Source organism: Perna viridis, chromosome 5 (assembly GCF_037379345.1).
Source record: "Perna viridis isolate PV_CMFRI_1.1 ecotype Kerala chromosome 5, ASM3737934v1, whole genome shotgun sequence".
NCBI classification, from domain to species: domain Eukaryota; kingdom Metazoa; phylum Mollusca; class Bivalvia; order Mytilida; family Mytilidae; genus Perna; species Perna viridis.
The window spans coordinates 29793817-29815874 of record NC_142449.1 but is presented as its reverse complement, the minus strand read 5'-3'; the positions used below and the strand labels follow the sequence as shown (position 1 = coordinate 29815874).

Below are 22058 nucleotides of genomic sequence, written 5' to 3'. Positions count from 1 at the left end.
AAATAATATTACAAGATCTCCACGTGCTCTTCTATTCGAAGGTAGAGAATCTCCTAGTCAACAACTTCTTCACGGACGAGTGCTGCAATGTATCAACTGACGTTGTTCTCCATCAACTAGGGCCCAGGATTGGAGACGATTTTTTTCTTCACGATGATGTCGTTTTAGTTCCAACATTCCCAGGGATTGCAGATGTACCACTGGCAATGAGTGTAGCTGGCGATGATTTACAAACGGACTTTGATGTAAGTTACACATTTTTTATTAAATGACCCAATTTTACGGGCACCTGCTGTAATCCCATTTACTGATTTTTAACATGACTGACAACTAGGTATAATTTTTTAAGTGAACACTTTCAGTACTGTGCTTCTTGGCAACACATTCCTAATACCGAGTAAATTTGTGCACGAGCTCAGTACTGTGTTTTTTACAGCACATTCCTAAAGTGGGGTAAATTTGGGCATGAGTGGTTTCCTGGCTGGAATTATTTTGACATTGACTTGATTTTGTCGTACGCTTGGAAATTTGTGACAGGTCATTCTAGCAATGATTGTGCTTTTCGATGTACAATTTTACAGACTGAATGAAAATTCATAGATTAAATAACTACTGCCCCACTGTTTCTTTTAAAATCAGTGTGGGGAGGGGTGTAATTCTGAGAACGGATAATAAAGTTTTCGGGTTTACTGTTTAAAAGCCATAGATACAGTCAAACCTCGGTAGCTCGAACTGCAAGGGACCATTGAAATGTGTTCGAGTTATCGGGAGTTTGAGAAACTTAAGTTCGTAAAATTCCGGATTTTTATTCGTTGCCGGTCCGAGTTCGACTTTATCGTTAAAAATTGCTTACACCCTACGAAGGTGTGTTAGTTTGTAGATCTTTTTTGTTTGCTTTTGAAAGATAATGTTGATTTGTGGACGTTAAAAATGATGTGTCCGCTTTAAAAAACGTTCAGAGTTTCAGATCCTTGGTCAATAATTTGTTTTCATTCGATTTTCTTTCATGCTTTCATCATACTGACTTTGGAACATTCTTGAACTTCAATCAGTGTTATATTAAGATCAAAACTACCTAATTAGTGATGACTTAAATATTACCTGTAATTAACTAAAGTGACACTGATTAATGGTAGGATTTCAGTTTTTCAAACCTTCTATTACCCAAGCTGACAAAATGGCTGATGAGTTCGAGTTAGTGAGGGTTGTTCTCTAAGATTTATTACCGAATGGACCGACTAGTCAGTTCGAGTGTTCAAGAAATTGAAGTTTGAGAAATCCAAGGTTATTTATACTGATTATATAGAAGGAAATTTTGGTACTTTGAATTGTGTTAGAGAAATCCCGGGTGTTCAAGCCATCCAAGTTTGAGCGATTGAAGTTCGACTGTATTTACTGTAGCTTTTGATGATAATGAAAAACAAGTGTTACTATGCAAGAATGACACAAATTAATAAATAAATGTAAGGAAATACTCTGAGCAATCCAACAAGTTGTAAGACGCCATTTTATATTTACGTTATCAAGAAACAAAAAGGGACAACTCAATTTTAATTTGACAAATGAAAGATCATTCATCATATTGATATTAACTCTGATTACTGAAACAGGTTTCTTTTGTCCTTGTTCCTGAAATTCCGATTATTTGTCATAAATTTAAGCAGGTTAAGTACTATATGTAGAGTGAAAATGTAGCAGTTACAGCATAAGCGGTGTTCATTCCAGACCGCGCCCTTATGCCAATGGCATGGATATGTTGTGTGTGGCGCACAAAAAGTGCAGCATGTGGCCCAGCGAATGCACAGTATTCTTTAGGTCAATCTCTGATTTCTTGATTTTTTTTTCCAGTTCTGTGCCCGGACACGTATCCCTTATTTAAAAGCACAAATGGCCTTGACCGTTTTGTAATAAACATGTGAAGCACAAGTTAAAACTTTTCACGGGTTAAAAATGATTCGGTGAAACTGTATTCATTTACTAGATATAAGAATAATAAATAATTGAAAGTGTAGGTAAAAAGAAACAAAAACAAAACAAAAACAAAACAATTTTATGAATTTTATTTTGGTCACCCACCTTTGGTGAAAGCGGGCGAGTATAGAATTGTATTTCTGTCCGTCTATCTATCTATCTGTCCTTCCGTCTGTCCATCTGAAATTGGTTTCTGGTGCTTAAATTTTGAACGCCGTCATAGAATTGGTCAGTTGAAGGCTTATAAGGTAAGGAAGATACTTATTGATTTTGAGGTCAGAAGGTCAAAGGTCATGGTCTTGTGGACTTCATGAAATAGAATTTTTGAATTGAAATTTGGTTTCCGGGAGGTAACTTTTGAATGGCTTCATAGAATTTTACCAAACTTGGAGAGTTGAAGGCTTATGGCATAAGGAAGACACCTAGGGATTTAAGGTCAGTAGGTTAAAGGTCAAGGTCACATGGACTTCAAAAAAATATAATTTTTGGGTGAAAATTAGTTTCCGGAGCAAAACTTCAGAACACTGAACAGAATTTTACCAAACTTGAACAGTTGAAGGCTTATGGGATAAGGAAGACACCTATTGAATTTGAGTTCAGTGAGAGCCTCACAGTTAATGTATATGTACCTTGTTTCTTTACCTCATCCTTTTATTCCGTTTACATGTATGTGAAGTCAATTCACTATTATTGTCTATTTCCGAGAAGTGAAAGTTTTATTTTTGGCAAGGAAGTGGTGTCCACACCCAAGAAACAACTTCATATTAAGTGAACACCCAGTACATTCATGATTGCATGGTTTAACATATACAATGTAAAGCAGGGATCGATTTTCCCATTTTTTACCACTTGCTAAAAAAAGCAAGTGCTGATTTTTTCTACTTGCTAAAATAAATTGTCACTTGCTAAATTTTTTTAATATGTAGTAATATAAAACAATTTAAATAGCTGAAATACAATCAAAATACAATGAAGGTCTATTGGTTAGGGCCATAAGGGACAGTATTTGGCCTCTTTGTTTTCTGTCCATTACACTGTCAGCGTGTAACAAATGGCCTTGACTTGAAACTGTCCAGTGCCTTCCCACTCATGTCAATTCTCATTTTATGATTTGAAATTTCACCATTTCCTGATGGTCTTTGAAGACCATGCCACTATATGCATGATCTAAGCCTACTTCTGAGAGTTTCTGTTTGTTAACGTTATTTAAAAAAGCCGTAATTTGTCATTTAATTGTCTTGTGTATTACCCTGGTCAGTAAAACGCTTTATGCAGGAAAAAATAACCCTTGTATCAAGCATTTTAATGATCCTGATGCTCAAAAGTGAAACTTGGCTATAAAAAAAAACACTTTCTAAAATTTGATGGCATGATGTAGCTTCAACTCGCTGAATTGAAATTCAACTTGCATTTAGCGAGTATTTCCAGTAAAATTCGACCCCTGTAAAGTTGTTTCTTGATTATGGACAAAGTTTTCTGGATGTAAATACATGTTTGTCCAAAAACACTAAAATTTACATTTTGTGAAATAATGTACAATGTATAATTGTGGCACCATTATGAATGACATCATTACATTGAACTAATGCCTCAAAACATCAGTTTTTCTTACATGTACATTGTATATACTTTACAAGGTTAGGAAACGTTGATACATTTGTATTTTTAGGGCAATATTCATAGCCTAATGCCCCTACACCTTTTGGAATTGAAGTGTTGTGTTAACAATGGATGAACTGTAATAACTGTTTCTGATTGGTATTATTATTGGAATTATTATAACTTGTATCTCTAGATTGATAAAATTTGTTCTATATGTCCTCTATCATGTTTTTAGCTAGAATCTGAAAATAGAGGGGAACAGGAAAAAGGCATTTTGGTGGTAATGTGCTACACTTACTGCAGCAGTTTAGAATTGTCAAATTGTTTTGATATACCTGGTATATTTGAAGGAAAAAAGGAAGTTATTTGCAATGTTTATTTTACATGTACAAAATGTACATGTATGTAGAGATTTAATCAGAAAGCTTGGTTTACACAAAAAAGTACATAACCAGTCTTTGCCATCTAAATTTCAGACATCAAGCTCCTAGCTTAATCTGAAAAGAATTTTATATAGGATACATTGGCTTGGAAGCAAAATTTCTGCAAACCCCCTTCTAAATTTACCAGCATTGAGTGGTGGGCTGATCCCAATTTTGAAGACTTCATAAGGGCATATGTGCAGGAATAAAAAGTGAAAAAAAGGAAAATTAGCTCTATATATTAAGATTGAATGATTGATTATTGGGGTTTAATACCTGAGCACTACTGATGAAATTTCTTTGTTGGGATTAGGAAAAAAACATGGCAGTTCAAGTGTTATCTCCCCTTCAACAAAAAGTAACATTTTCAGCTCAAATCTTGACTAACAAAGGGGATAGTCCATACAGTGAGTGATTAGCTTTACAACAATAGTGAGGGCATTTGTAGGTATGACATTTTACTACTTAAAAAGATCTACATTTTCATTGAAATGGCTTAAAAGTCATTTTCACTCAACTTGCATTGATGAAAACAGAACATAGATTTCAGCTTGATTCTTCGAACATAATGGCGAAGCTTTGAATTTTCCTGTGGTTCTAAGCATAAATTGTAGTGGTAAATTTAAGTTTTAGTCTCTGTAAGAATGGAGTAATGGTTGAAACATGGTATAAAATAACCTACCACTTTGCCAGTGTAATAAAGACAAGATTTACCATATCATTTTGGTAAAATGAATTATTCACAAATGTAAATCCATTGAAATGCACTGCAAATGTGCATTTCAGGGGAAATAACTGTCAAAAACCTCTATTTTCTAACTTTCTCAATCTACATGTAATTGTAATTGTCTATTTCAATTCTATTTTTTTCCCAATAAGCAGCATTTACTCTCTGTACTCGCCTTTAGCTACAAGCTGGAAGTCCAGGGCTAGTAAAAAATGATTTGTTTAGTGAAATGATGTGTACTTTTCTTTTTGTGGGCTAGTTGAATCCTATACAGTCTTATTATTTGGGGTTGTCTCTGAGAATTTTCAAGAATAGGACTGTACTCTTTGAAGGTTTGGCTTTATTTTTAAATTGCCTTTGAAAAGTTAATGTTAGTGGTGTTATGATATAGTAACATACATGTACATGTATAAACACAAGAGACACACTCACACTCATAAATGTTCATGTAGGAGTGTGATCTCACAATAAAAAGTTCTTTACAGTGAGTTAATTTGTTACTTGATATGGTATCCTATGTACATGTACATAAACTGAAGGTATACATAATTGTACATTGAATATTTACCATTCTGGGGTCAAATGATTTATTCTTCTGCTGTTCATGGCAAACAAAATTTTAAGATCAGCACATCAAGTCCAACATAGCTACAGTTCTTCTTAAACCCCGTCATCCATTCCTGGACATAGGTCGTTGACGAATGATTTCCATTTTCTTCTGTCCTGGGATAGCTTGTCAATCTGACCCCATGTCTTGCTTTGTTGATTTCCCTCCTGTTCTCCATAGCTACAGGGCCACCTAATATTGGATGGACTTTTCTTTGTAACATATTATTAGCCTAGTAGGGCAAGAGAACTTCACTCCAAACTAATTCAGTTTCTTCAAAACTTGTCTGCCTGACTAGTTGGACAAAGGCGTAAATTCACTTACACTAGTTTCTGGCCTACTATTTTGCCAAAGTTTCAACTTACTTTTTTCAAATTTACTATTTGGCTATTTTAAAGCTAAATTACTATCTGAATACTAATATACAGAAAATTCATGCTGTTGCGTTATAATTTTGTCATAAGGAGGGCACAAAACTATACATCTACACAGTTTTCGAAGAATTTTCACAAAAATGTGAGGATTATGGGTAGTTTTTTAATCCAGAAATATAGAGCGCAAGTATGAACAACAGAATCTTTTTGTCGGGTGTTGTAATGGTATAGGAGGCTATTTTTGTAGAAATATCAAAGAGTTTGATAAATGCGCTCGATATTTTCTACATAAAAATGTCTCGTGAAATAAGCTATTTTAATACAATTCGGCTAGATTTTCAAATTTTGCGTTATTTACCTCAACAATTTTAGTGCAAAACATACATTAACTGCAAAGAAACTTTGTTTTTCACGAAAGGCACATATTCAACCAGTGAATTATGCAGTTTCCAAATTTATTTGAAATACTTTAGTTTTTGGGGCTGATTTTGATATTTTCTGAACATACTCCTTTGTTTACTCTTAGGCATTAATTTTTGTGCTTTTCAAAATTTTATTAGTTCATGGAGTTTTAAATTTGAAAATTTGATTACTCATGTACATGTACTATAAAATAGTTACATTATAAAATGATGAATAGATGAATGTATGCGTGTAAGGTTTCTTTACCAAATATTTACTACTACCTGTCCAAGAATCTTACTTTATATACTCTCAAGAACATGATACACACCTTCCCAAATGCACTCTTAACCATGAAAAAGCATTCAATTATTCTGTACATCTGTATGCGTTTTATCATACTGAGAAACCAAATTCATACTTAGCAGAGGAACACTCCCTAAGATGTTCATTTATGCAAGTTCAACACATATCAAACTCCTATCACATCTTTTCCATCATTTTAGCTCGTGTGCAACAACACCTCTGTGTAAGTTTCATGGAATTTAAAAAACTACATGTAGTAAATACATCTATACGTACATCTTGTACCTTACATTCGTATCTTACAAGTTAACAGTTGGTGAGTGTACATAGTCAAAACCTATAACATCTTTGTAAATGCAAACACATGAAGTTAATAAATCTATTAAAATAACTACATTTAAACCAAGTAACACATCAGTACAAAATATTTACATAATCATAATATTCAATAATAAAAAACATAAAACATAATTTGGCAATCTGGGGGCTACTCGTAGAAAACAAACTTTTTTTAGAAATTAGTATCTGGGGGGAGCCCAGTGGATACATGAAAGATGTAAAAAATGAAAATATATGTGAACTCAAAAGTGAAAGAAAAAAGTACATTGTATCTTGGGGGAGCCCGGCAGATACTGTATAAATTTTGTCTAATCTTAGTACCTGGGGGGAGCCCAGCAGGCACACCTACATCCTAAATCTTAGTGTCTGGGGGTAGCCCAGCAGACACGCCTGCAATCTTATCTTATTACCTGGGGGGAGCCCAGCAGCCACGCCTACATCCTTAATCTTAGTGTCTGGGGGGAGCCTGGCAGACACGCCTACAACTTTATCTTAGTACCTGGGGGAGCCTGGCAGGCACACTTACTGACGTTTGGAAGCTGTGGACTAGACTTGCATTTTATGACCTTGATGAAGAAAATAAATAAGTTATTCATTTCATTCAACAAATTTCACAATTTAGTAGTTTGGAATAATTGTGTAGTTCTATATTTTACATTCACACTGATTATTATTTGTTTCGAGCTTAAGTGTGAATCCCTGTAAGAGTCTGGCAGTAGGTGAAGCATGGTATGAAAAAACCCATCATTTTGATAGTGTAATTTGACTATTGCACCATCAGAATCAAGGAAAACAGACAAGATTTTCCATATCATTCGTGCTGGACCATTGAGTTGCAATTTCATGGCAATCAACTGGAAATGAACATTTCAAGGACAGATAACTCTGTCAAAAACCTCCTTTTTCTAAGATTCTATTGAAAATTTCTGAACAAAGCCAATGATGCAGAGATAAAATAATGGGCTTTTCAAATAGAGACAGTATCCTTGAGTGGTATTACATTGTCAGATTGGTCGGGTTTTGACATGCATGTTTCTGATTTTTCCCATTTTGCCTGATTCTTACAAATACTTACACTTTAAAAGAACAATCCTTGGTGTATTATGGTACTTCATTCAAGCATTTTAAATTATAGCTGTTTCAAAATATGTTCCATGAATAACATGTTCATTGGCCTTCATGCAAATGACTTGTAATTTTCTACGCATTGCTTTTGCACCAAAATCTTTTATTTGCACCAATTACATATTTCTTGTTCACCAGCATTTAATATCTGTTACAAAATAATGTACCCCAGTTCACCACGGGAAAGTGGAGGTTGGATATTGGGCAGGATAAGTCAATAACATTGGAGATTAAAACACTGAAATAGCATAAAGCAGAATATTTTGTTAAAATCATCCTAAAAGCATCATACATTTTACCAGCAATTACTTGACAGGTCTGTTCAATTTCACGGAACTTTTCAGTTATTACTATTATTATAATATAGTCCCTAGGTCTACATTCAAGGCTTCCAGTTTTTATGGGTACAAATCTTTGTAACTTTTTATTTGAAACTTTTTTCATCTACCTTTTTGGTTTTATTGACATAGCGCAAATGAAAAAAATTAGTCCTTGGTGCTAATGAACTGCAACCTTGTAGCGCAAGGGAAATAGTGAATGCGCGAAAAGTATGACACCCATAATTTTGTAGGCAGCTTTTGCATGTTTGGTTGTTTAATGTGTTTGTGTTGGCTAACCAGATAAGATTTTCAATCGATTATACTTTATTATCGTATTTATAGTAAGTGGTTACCGACTGATTATCGATTGTAATTCTCTATCCTATGCTTAAACTTACTACAGTTTAGCAGAACTATTTAAGTTATTTTCATCTATACCTATTTCTAAACATCAAAATGTACTAATTAAGAACATTTTTTTTTTATATGAATTATCTTTTTTATCAAGGCTCCATTGAACAGCGTTTTCACTTCAAATTCCATTTGAAGTACATGTAGAAATGTTGATCAATTGTCCTTTTTCATACAGCCAGCTCTCCACAGTATTGTAGAACTGCCTTATTTTGGTCTTGTAAATCTGATGCTTTGTAACATTTATCTCGTTAAAAATTAGTCTAGCATCTATAAATCTGTATATCTATAGAAATAGCTGAAGCCACAGCCTTCAGATTGCAATAAGAGTCTTCTGGAAAAAATATACAACAACCATTGAAACCATGCAAAAATATGCTAAAATTTGCGAAAAAGTTAATGAAATGTTTAAAAAGTTTAAAAATGTAAAATTTCCCATAGAATGTCTTAAATTTTTATTTCATATCCTGAAGTTGTCAAAATTTCTTCCTTGGAAAACCCTTTCTTCATATGGGCATTTAGCTATTTCACTTTGTAATCCACTTATCAAATTTAGCTTGGTAAAAAATTGACTTACTTTCTGAGTGCACTTTCACAATTAGGTTTAAATTGTCATTGAAAAAAGCCCCTTCAACATTGAAAATATATGAAACATTGCAAAATACTTTTAAAAGTCCCCTTTTTTCAAAAAATGTTTTATCAACAACAGATTCTTCATTTTTAATCACTATAGCAACCACCGGTTTCCATGTTATGTCATTTTTCATCCCTAGCCAAAAGTGTGAAACTAAACTAAACTCTGGACTGCTAGCACATGTATTTACGGAATGCAAACCATTTTAGCAAGTTTGTCAAAGGTATGTAACCCACCAACACATGACAACCTGGTTGACAGTCTCATTGGGGTAGGAAAGAACAGTAAACATTTTTCTTTGAAACTTAAACTATTTTCATTTTGGTAAGTAGCTAAATGGTTTGAAATAAATTATTTAAAAATATTGAAGCACTTACCACAGCTTCAATATGTCAAATATTTTAATTTAAAGTTTACTGCTGTCCATTGCTCCCATCAGACAGTATTCCAGTTTGGTCTCACTAACCACTTCTAACGTTTCCATTACTTTACATGTTAAAAAAGTAATTTTCAAACTTTTACTGTGAATTCCCAGGACAAATGACATCTTAAAGTTGCATACCATTGCAAAGCTTGAAAAATAAGGCTTCCAAAATCATTATGCTAATGGTATGATGATTGTAGAAATTCTTCACAAAATTTACTTGAATAAATAATACTGAAAATCCACATTTTTACCTGTTCTGCTAACTGACAGCATGGAGGCAAATTACTCACACATGTAAACAATATTCATACACTTTTGTAGTTAATTACATATATGATTTTAAAGTACACATTCTCAGCTCTATTTTGACTACTTTTAATCATAATACACACAAATAATGCTCTTACAATGCATATGTCTAGCTTCAATGTAATTTTGGTACTACATAGGGGGGGGGGGTGGCCATTTGACCTGGAAGTGGTTAGTGAGACCTTTGTTGGGTGTGAGAGTTACTTCCCTTTGCTCAAAACTAAAAAAAATTAAGTCAAAATCTGGAATATGAAAATGGTCTATAGTGTAGAAATGATGTTCTTTAACTCAGACTTTGATGTTTTAGAAGAAAAGTTAACAGGAAGCGTGAACAGTGATTTTGACAGATACCTGTAATTGGTTACTGAAAATCTCAATTGATTAATCACATTTAGAAGGGAAACCAACCAATTTGAGACTTGAATCAATCATCAGGTCACCGCTACAAGGTGTGCTTCCAAAATTAAATTAGCCTCTCATGGAATTGATTAATGGTTTTTGTAGACCTGTGATGTTATAAACTTTTGTAGTTCACGGTCTTTGATTTATCAACTTCCTGTTAACAAGGGCAACACCTTTTATGTCACAGACATCTGTCTTATGAAAGTCTAAAATATACTTCCTTAGAATTACAATTTCTCAATAAATATTTTGTTATTCAAAGTTTGTATTGTATTATTTTGGATTAGAATAAAATGCTTTACTGAGTACAGCTTGATACGACCACAGAGGTTGAACCTTGAACATATATGGAGTGTACACTCCATTCAAGCTTAATACTGCTTAGAATTTTGATTCTTTTTGAATATTTGATGGAGGATACGAATTTGACGAGAATGAAAGTGGACCCTTTTTAGTCCCTTTTTCAAAAAATATTTTAGTCATAACCCAAAATTAACCCCAGCTTTCCTTTGGATATATTATGGTACAGATTTGTGAAGTTCCATTCACTTATAGTCAAGTTATATTGTTTAGATATCTTGAAAATGCTTGTTTCTGGCTTCTTTTTGGCCACTTATTCCTAAATGATCCAGAGTAATCACACTTGTCATCAATCCCAGCCTTCCTTTTGTAGTTTGGCACCTTGTGATATAATTTCATAAAGATCTATACACTTATACTCAAGTTATTGTCTGGAAGCCAAGTTTATATGGACGCTCGATGATGACACAGATGAGGACCACAGTGTGATACAACAATATCAATGTAAATTTTTTGCAGTGCTAAAAAATTACTCTTAATTCTTCTTTTATGTTTTTGTAGTGCTAAAAAATTACTCATAATTATTCGTTTTTATACAAAGTCTTTAAATAAATAGTTAATTAAATAAAAGAAGTAATATTTTGTGACCTTCTGTATGCTAGGAGTGGATCATCAATTTAGTTAATGCAAATAGCAAATTTCAAAGAGAAAAGAAAAAATTATGGGTCAGCAACTAGTGTTAGTGTATCAATCCTGTTGACAATTTCACTTTTTGGGTTTTTGTTCTGGAGACCCTAAGATGATAGGAGCCACTTTCAATTTAATGAAATTGTACTAATATTTTCTCAAAATGACTTACCGTTAAATGGAAGAATTGTTGTTTTTGAAATAGGAAAGAATTCAATTAAGTTATTTATTGTTGTTAATTGTCTTTCATCTTGATAATTGTAAAATTCAGTGTCCCTACATCTCTTTACAATGGGCTGCATTTAGTCAACTGGCAAAGTAGACAAGTTGAATAAAGGGCACTCTAGCATGTTTGAAGCAAATTTGAAGGCACATTATGCAAGCATTAACATCTTTTTAGGGAAATGACAGATAAGAGCAGGGCGACCATGTCTTCCCAAGAAGTGAAAATTACACCAAATTTCTTCAGTTATAGATAATTTTCCTTTTTGTTGTAGTTGGCTTAAATGTTGTACAGTGAAACCAGAAAACTTGTGCATTAATTGAACTTGTTTCAGAACTCACTGTAAAAATCATTACCAGGTATTACCGGTACCTTTAAAGTTTTTTAGGCAAGTTTGTGACTGCAAGTGAACATTAGAAACATAACAAAATGCATGTACATCGTATATGTACATGATTGATGTAACTATTTAGTGCCTGTAAATATAAATGTGCAATCTATATATATACATGTGGTATTATGATATTATTATTATTCCAAAAACTTTTCTTTTTATAGACTCAAAATGTCTTCAATCAACCAAATTATTCTAGATGTGTACATGATGTAATAGAGCATGCATTGTTGATATTCAGTCTACCGAATCTTCGATGTCAAGGCCAGAAAAGAATTTTAAAAAATGATGTACTTGTAACACCAATCTTTACCGAATGACCTTGATATCTTGTGTAACTTGTAAATAGATGTAAAAAGACAGTTTTGCAGTTACATAAAAATCTGTATTGTGCTCTAGATTCATATTTCCTGAAGTGCATGTTAAATTGCAGGTTTTTGCAGTTGATTATGCATGATACAAAGATAGCTTTATTACATGGGGGAATAAGTGGTCTGTATTTTTCACAGGCATTGAATAATGAACTCGAACTATGTATATTGTGAGTATACAGTGCATACATGTATATGAGATTATTACAAGGGACAAATTCAAAGGTTTTCAAAAAATGGGGGGGGGTTCTGATCTACTAATTTATGAAAGGAGGGTTACATGCTATTATTTGCTAGTTTTTGCTGAAATTTTGTTCAGAATGAACAGAATTTTCCAACTAAATGAGGGTCTGATGGATTTCCTAAAAGTTTCCCTCTTTTTTTGGATCTGACACTTGTCTCCATATATTACATGCCACTTTATACTAGATGTATTTATGCAACAAACTTTGTTGTTAAATAAATTTCAGATTTGTTTTTATACAACTGCACATGAAAGACCTGTGGTTGCATAATTAATTTTATGATGCTATTATTTTCTGTGTTGTTGTCCATATCTCTTTTTGTCTGTAGACATTTAGTTTAGTTTTTGTGCTGTTACTTAGATATTGGTTGATTTGCATAAAATTTTATGACAAGGTTCCAAACCACAAAAGGAAGGCTGGTATTGATTTTTGTGGTTAAGGCCCTAACAATTTTGGGATAAGGTTTACAACCGGAATCACCCAGGTAAACCTGTTGCATCCAATGCGGTGCATATCACATATTGGGTTGTTAAACAAGTTCATGAAAATTGACACTTGGAGTAAAATAATGAATCCTAAGGAAAAGTGGTGAATGTTTTTCAAGTACGCCTTACACCATTCCTTCGTTTAAAGGTTTTCTCATTAGCAAATGATTCAAATATTGAAATAACTCTTGTAGATTAAGAGAATTTCTAGTTCAAAGTAAAATAAAATCACTTTTTCATCTGAACTGTTCTCAATTTTTTTTTTATCGTAAATGGGCAAGTCGAATAAACAGAAAAATGACTTTCATTTGTATCTTCTATGTAAAAGCAACTCATAGAAACATTATCAATTCCAAATTTGTAATAATTTATAGATAAACAACAAATTATCAAAGTACCTAAGCCGAGGATGTGTAGCTTTTAATATGGTTGATGTGTTAATCTAAAGCAGTTAAGAGCACAAAAATGTGTCGCAAATGCAGTTAATTTTTATTATTTTACGACATGAATAACAATAAAGAGTTCCAGCTATGTTTAAAAACTAGCAAGACACATGAACCTAATCCTTTTTTACTCAGATTTGCATAGTAGAATTATAGGTGCATTTTATTGTTTTTCTAGGTTGTTTTGGTTCTGAACGTATTTCCATATGTTAGTTAACTGGATAGACATGATTTTTTTAAGTTTTATGATGAAAAGACTTACTTGTTCAGTCTTCGAATTCAGCCAGGGGCCCGGTTGTCATGGCCCCTAAAATCTGCCATGGGGCTCCTAAAATTATGTTCTTAGGAAGCCTGACAGACTTCCAAAATTTTTTTGGTGTTGTTGTGTTCTGTTTATTTTTGGGTTCTTAGACACATCTAAATAGTCTGAATCGAATGAGCGTTTGTTGTTAAGTAATTTCATTATAACAGGACATTCTTATTACTAGACATAATTTTTTTTGGGGCCACAGAAAAATCATTCGGACTCCCAATTTTTGTAATTTTGGAAGTCCGAATGGCGTCGTGAAAACTGCTTGTTTAATGCATTTTTTTGTTTGTAACTTATTTGATCCTTACCAGCTTAATTTGAAAAAGGGGGTCTGGGAGTTAGATTTGTCTTTTCATTGGAAAATTTTATGCAAGTTGTGGAAGAGATGACTTTCCTTTAGAAATTTCCGAATTGAACCCCTTCCTTTTTATGAAATCTGGATCCGCCATTGTTGTACATTTCATTAATAAGATGAAAATCTGACTAATTATATTTATTTTTCCAAAAGTGAATAGTCACTTAAACATGTTAAGCAAAACTTGAATTGAAAGGTTTTAGTTATAATTAGAATAGGTATGGTGCATATGTCAAAGAAACACACCCCCCCCCCACCACACAACCCTCTGCCTTTACAATCTGACCATTATGGAAAAACTGTTACACAATTAAACACACCTAAAAATCAGTTCAAAAAGGTCTGAGCCCCATGTTTTAACGGAAATAATGCAACTGTACATAGGCAAAATTATTTCACATGATTTTCACACGAATTTCATATGATTTTCACCTGAATTGAGCAAATAAACTAAGTGACAGAGTTCACATGAAGTTCCGGTGAATGGAGCCTTCACATGAAATTCACACGAAATGTTCACATGAAATTTGTGTTTAGTGAATTTCACATGAAAATCATGTCAATTTCATGTGATTTTCACATGAACTTCATGTGAAACTCGATTAACATGAATTTCTCGTGAAAAATATTTGCCTGTGTATATAAATTACACAAATATACTAAGGACTACTAGCAGTTAACTGACATGCCAGCTCTGGACCAGTTTTAAATATTTTTATAGAAATCTGTGTGTGTGTATTGAAATAGACCATGCTACATACATAGGTCAGTTTAGTATCTTTTAATTTAAAAAAAAACCAAAATTACATGTAAAGACATGTATTACACAGTTAGGGTGTTTTTGAAATTAATTGAAAATCATTAATTTTAGATTATATATGTTTCATTAAATGATATAGACTAAAATTAGTTTCTCAGGTCTAAAATGTTCCCATATTTATCCTCGAACATGTTTTATATGGACAACAACATCAACCCCATTTTATGAGCACACAGTTTTTAATTCAACTGCTGTAAAAGAATCAGTATTCCATACCATACTAGGTACATTGATTCCATGAATAAATAGCATTAGAATACATTTATCGTAAATGATATTAAAAAATAGCCTAAAATGACCAAGAACAGTGTAATGTCCAGACAAAAATGAATTACACATTCATCTTATCAACTTTCAGCATACATTGGAAATTAAACAGTTGCCTTTTAACTGAGAGATGATACAGCCCAATAATTCATACTTTTCGTATTTAATCAAATATAACAATATTGTTTACTTACCTCAGATCTATTTTCAACTTTGTTTATCAACCGCATTTGCGAGAAGCACCGCTTTGGAAGCAAGGAATTATTTTCTAATTTTAGGGGTGTGGTAATTACTTCCCCCATCTCCACCCCCCTGATCCTTGTCAGCACATTTGGTTTATAGAATTTTAAGGATAATAGGAATTTTACTGAGGTAAAATGACTAATTTAGCTTTGAACATTTTACTGTCTCATTTGCTTAATAGTTAATTTTTCATTTTCTTACTTTGACTGTCAGCAGCTGTGTATTACATGATCTTACTAAGAACATCAGTTTTAATTAAGTTTAGTCTAAAAATACATTGTAGATAGTGACATTTTGTCTAGCATAAAATTCCCTTAGCCGACTTACTTGTTTTAGGTGGATGTCATATACAGTGTAATTCTGTGATTCAGGTTTTGCCTAACTCAATTTTTCATTTTTTTGGGTTTATTTTAATATGGACCTATTGATGACATTCCCTGATAAAGACACTTAACTACGAATTCAAACACTTTGACATTGCCATGTGCTGATTTTTTTAGTAGTACAATACAGTTCAATCATTTCTGAAAATTTGGTCTCATTTTGTTGAAATAAAGCTGTTGTGAGGCAGTCCACACAGAAATTTCTAGTGTTTTGTCATAAAAAAGTGCATATTTTTGAAATCCTTGGTGTGTGGAGGTTCAAGTCTTTTATAAGTAATTTAGTGATTATTGTTATAAAATCCAGAAGCCATGGTAACATACTGAAAAAAATATTACTGAGTTTTAGTACAAATCAGGGGTGCCTTTCCAAAACTAACAGCCAATTACTATATTTTATAAAATATCAGGCACTTAGACACTACCACAGGGTGAAAGCATGTGTGGAGTAGGTGGAAAAAGGGTAAAAATAATAAAACCCTTTTCGATTCATTCTCTCACAATTTTAGTTCCAAAAGTTCGTGCGAAATAAGGTATTTTGAAAATCAGCCATCTGATGCTGAGGAGAGAACCTAACACGACAGGGGACTAAAACTTTCCATTCTAAATTTAAATTACACCTGTTTACCATTACATATATTACATCTGTCTATGTATAAATGCTTAACTACATTTAAACAATATATCCACTAAATTTCAACTTTTAATGTTAAGTTTTACAAAATTTGACTGGGGTAACTTGGTGTGTTAAACAGTGCTCCTAAATGTAACTGTATAATGCACCCTTAAGTTTAGAGGAATTTCAGTTTATTGAGAAATCTCAAAGCTGGTAAAGATCTTATATAATTTCTTTAAAATATTAATTTATTTTTTTCCCCTAAAATTGCATAATCGTTGCTTATTGGTTTGGAAAGTAGGCCAGTGTTTCATAATATTGTTCCTTAAGTCCTTGACTTTGAATTTAATTATCCAAAGTCAGAAAAAAACAAATGCTTCATTTGAATATAACAGGTTCATGCATTCTCTGTTTTCAATTAAGTATCACATATTGTGGTAGAAGTGATGTTGAATCCTGCTAAGGAGTTGAATGCATTTGCAGTATTTAAGGTAATTTCTGTGTTAATTGTTATTCTACTGGTTTGGTAATTTGTCCACAAAAGACTGGAAATTCATTTAAAAACGTGACCAGTTTCTTTTAGACATAGATTGCTCTAGAAATTTGTAAGACATACATGTAAGATCAATATTTTGTGCTTGATCGGCCAATTAATTTAAAGTATTTCCTACGAATGTGCAGAAAAAACCTTATATTCACACTGAAACATAATTTAAAGACTGGTAGCTCCATGAACTGGATAATTTAAATTTCAAAGCATGATAAAATTGCCAGTGAATGTATGAAATAACTTCTAACCTAAAGTAAAAAAATCAAGAAAATCTGACAATGCTGCTGCAGGCTTTTTATTAAGAGGTGGTACCAGGTGCTTTTACCCTTCTAAACTACTGAAAGGTACCTCCAAAATTGTAAAATTTCATACATTTTTATTAAACAAAGTGATGAAAAAGTACCTCCTACAAAAACCAAAGGTACCTGCATTGCTAAAAAATAATGAAACTCCTGTGCTGGTATTGGTTATTTACTCAAATTTCGAGATTTTTCATTTTAAATCATTGCATTAAGTGTGAAATTGTTAGAAATAATCCAGATTAGTTTAAAAAAAAACCTCATTTTCAGGGTTTGACAAAGGAGGATGTAATTACCTTTTTTTGTTTTCAGTCATATCATCTCTAATTGTGCTTTTATATAAAAACTAGTATACATTATTACATGTATCTTTGTTTAAAACATGTTAAGACATTTAAACATGATTTGAAGAAGTCAAAGATGTATTTGAAGATTGGATAAAATTTTTGTTTGAATAACACTTAAACTTTAAACAAAAGCACCATCATAATATTGGAAATACACATTTCAAGGAGTTTCCTCTCATCAGCAGCATTAAAATCAAATTCTAGATCTTAATCCCCCTAAAATTATTTACGAGGTTTTCAAAACAAAAAGTATCAAAATAGAAATCCAAATCCACCTAAGTCCCTACAGTGTTCAGTAAAAGGAATGAAGCTTTAGTGTTTAATGAATTTTAAAATTTGTAATACAGTCGTACCTCGATGTGTCGAACTCAGATTAGTCGAAATCTCGGATAACTTGAACTAATTACAAACTCCCAGCAAAACTCCCCTTACTCCAATACCATTTTACCTCAGATGACTTGAATTCAGATGAATTGAAAACTCGGATAACTTGAGGTAATCAATCAGTCCCCTCGATAGGGCTTCAGTGTTATTTAACCCTGATGTCTCGAAGTCAACTAATTAGTCGGAAAACTGATTGCTTTATTACAAACCATGATCGAAGTATGTTTTAACAACAGTTAGTGTGGCTTTTAAAATTTATTTGTTTACACTATGGTTTGTTTATTTAATTAAGTTAAAACTGCGCATGTTGTTAAAAGAAACAAATTTTATTAATAACACATCAGAATTTACACTAACAGTGACATCAGATATTTTTGTATTTTGTTTGTTTTTTTTTAAAATACATATGATTAGTAATGGTATATGACTATTTCATGAAACATCAGACGATAGTAAGGGTATTTCAATGACTACATTTGTTTCGCTAGTGAATTTGAATTAAATGTTATCGTAATACTGTAGAGCACATGGTTTGATGATACTCCTGATTGCGAATCAAACAAAGCAGCATACTATGAACTATGACCTTTTTTATGTAGGAAAAATAAAAAAGGAAATTTCACTAAAACATTCAGTGCCGTTCAGTATTTCAAACATGATAATACAACACACAAAAAAAATATCTTCCAATATGAAATGCATAACATTACGAAGTACTGTGCAAAGTGAAGTACATATACATGTAAAAGCACAACAAATGATGTAAATACAGAAACAATCATGAACCAAACTACTATTATTTCTGGTTTATCCTCGACCTCGGATTACTCGAACCTCGGATAACTCAAACATTTTTGCATGGTCCCTTTGACTTTGACTTAACGAGGTTTGATTCTACTTCAAATTTTGATAAATGTTATATGAAATGTTTTACGGTCAAATATGACAATCTTTTTTCTCTTTCAAAAATCTCTCATTTCTTGGTCAAGTCTCTTGTATTGTCACATAATAAGCACTCCTGTGCTTTGAAAATGATTTCTGTGTAAAAATGTTTGCATACTCCTTTCTCTTGTTAAGACTATAACTCTGGTTTTAAAAAAAATAATTAAAAAAGTAATGAGAAAAACTACTGATATGATTATTTATCCAATTGTAGTTAACCTGTGATTTTGAATGCACTTCACTTTTTCCCCACCACATGAAGTGGTGAGGTATTTGTTCTACTCTCCGAAAAGTTCGGTGTCTGTCCATCCATCCCTTTACAGTTTCCAGATGATCATTTTAAAAGATATTAAAGGATCTTTTTCAAACTTTGTATAGTTTTTGAGTATCATGGAATACAAATCAAATTCAAATTTCAGTGAGACTTGCACTTAAGTTATGACCATGTTAAATTGTTTTTTACCTCCAAAAATGTTTTGATGAATTGGACTTATCTTTCTTTGAATATTAAAGGTATGGAGTCCAGATAAAGTTTCAGTTCTTTTATTTGATGAATTATCTTTTTTTGAATGAATTAGCGAAATTATCTCTTTTGTAGATATTTTTTAGTAATCTTTCTTTGAATGCTGAAAAAATGTGGAAGTTCATTCTTTTGGGATTATAGAGTTTGGATAAAAATTTGAATTTGAGTTCAATCTGTTGTTCCAATGTGACAATTTGTAATTTAGCATGTGTCTATGAATATTAAATACAACATGGCAAGGTAACATGTAATGTCTTATAAAATGCCCTAATTTTCATCACTGGGCAATGAGTATTTTAAAATTTCTGTCATTCCTAGTTTTCTACAGGTTTCAAGAGAGAAACAGCTTCTCCTTCAGACTGTACTTGATTAAAATCGTTCTCCACTGTCTAGAATAAAATTCAGATTGTAACGTGATTGCTAAAACTTGCATGTTAAAAATGTTTATTTTATAATCTTGGGTGGAGAAATAATTTAATCATTCATTACTGAGTAAGAATCTATATAAACCGTGTTACAGTACCGTAAAAAAGTGATTTAAGAATGGTTTTGCCTGAAAACCAGGCAGGGTGTGATTCATTGTATCTTAGATAATCAGTGAAATTGTATAAATATAGGTCCTAAAAACAACTCTTCCTAAGTAAGAGTTCTTGGATCTGCTACTTATTCTGAAATATGTTTTGACTTGATGTAGTGTAAAAATTCTGGTAGGAAGTTTTCTGTACTTTGTGGGCAAATTTCATTTGCACTTTCATTTTTGAATACAGTTTCTATGAGGCCTACTGAATGATATTCAATCAAAGAATATTTGAGATCTCATAAATATATTAAAATATATTTTGACTGGTTGTCATGTAAAAGTTAGGAAGACAATTTTCCTGTATTTTTTTCTATAGAAGAACATAACCAAATTTGAAGGTCTAATATTTCCAATGGACTACTTTTATTTGCACTTACATTTCCTTAAATGGTTTCTTTGGGGCCTACAAAGGATTTACAATAAAAATCATTGCATTAATCACCCATTAAAAGCCTCTGCCTGGTTTTTAGACAGAGCTGTACTTAACAGTATGTAGATCATGTTTATTGGGTAATTGTATTGATTTTCATGGATGCAGTTGTTTTATAGCACATTTTTTAAAAGTATAATGCGCCTCGTGCAGGTCCGGGTGTTAAAAGAATAGGCCTGCAGCAGCGCTAAGCTTATTGTAAAAGGCAACTAAATAGTGCTCAGAACCTTAGCCGGGGGCTAGGGCGCTCTGCCCACAGAGCAACTGGGATGTATGCCCCAGGTGGTTGAATGAGGTACCCATGGCGTCTTACATGCTGGGGTTGTCAGGCTATAATACGGAAAACCTGACCGCAAACCATAGTGGTGCACCGTGTTGGGAAAGATGCCACGTTCCTCGCACGTTAAAGAACCCTACTGTGGTATTCGCCCGAAGTAGGAACCATAGGGCTCCGCCACAGGAGGCTAAATTGCCCGACCCTACCCACCTCTCTCTATTTCCAGTGGCAATCAAAATTTGTCGACCCCATTGTCCTTGTGTCCCATCCCTGTTTCATTTCATCATCATTTCATGTTCATTTTATCTTCAATTTCATGTTCATCGCTGAATATAGCTGAAATATTGCTGCTCGGACGTTAAACCCCAACAAACAAACAAACAAACATTAAAAGTATAATGCTGTATTGTGAATTTAGAAGTGAACCAGAATATTTATTTTCACTTTAACTTGATAAAGGAAAATTATTTATAATGTTAGTGGGTTCGGAAGTATTACAATTGTATATATTTTAGTCTCAATATCCAGCTTTATTACTTGCTGGAGTGGATTATCATGAAACTTCATCCAGTGTTAAGTCACTATGTGAAGACATGCCATTTTAAAAAGTCTGTAAAGGTTTAGTTTATTGACTAAAGCATCACATATACTGCAATAAGCATTCTGTGACAAACCTTTTTTAGCTACTCAACTTGTCTGATTCATAAATAAAGATTTCATCAGGCTTTCTTTACTAGTACTTAAGCAATTTCCACTGTATTGCCATTAGTCTGAATCAGTTGTTACGGGAGATTGATTGATTGTTGGGGTTTAATGTCCGAGCAGCAATATTTCAGCTATATTCAGACGATGAACATGAAATTGAAGATAAAATGAACATGAAATGATGATGACATGAAACAGGGATGGGACACAAGGACAATGGGGTCGACAAATTTTGATTGCCACTAGATATAGGGAGAGGTGGGTAGGGTCTGGCAATTTAGCCTCCTGTGGCGGAGCCCTTAGGTTCCTACTTCGAGAGAATACCATAGTAGGGTTTTTTAACGTGCGAGGAATGCGGCATCTTTCCCAACACGGTGCACTACTATGGTTTGCGGTCAGGTTTTCCGTATTATAGCCTGACAACCCCAGCATGTAACACACCAGGGGTACCCCATTCCACCACCTGGGGCACACAACCTAGTTGCTCTGTAGGCAGAGCGCCCT

At 33.0% G+C, this 22058-nt stretch overlaps 1 protein-coding gene across 1 annotated transcript in view; it reads left to right on the top strand.

Moving 5' to 3' along the window:
* The window catches only part of LOC148617014 (nuclear receptor subfamily 1 group I member 2-like), a 128183-nt gene that overhangs the window by 12745 nt on the left and 93380 nt on the right, over positions 1-22058 (top strand). Inside the window, exon 2 of the mRNA XM_088584267.1 lies at positions 42-245. Coding sequence (XP_088440393.1) covers positions 42-245 — 204 coding nt within the window. The remainder of the gene's footprint in view (positions 1-41; positions 246-22058) is intronic.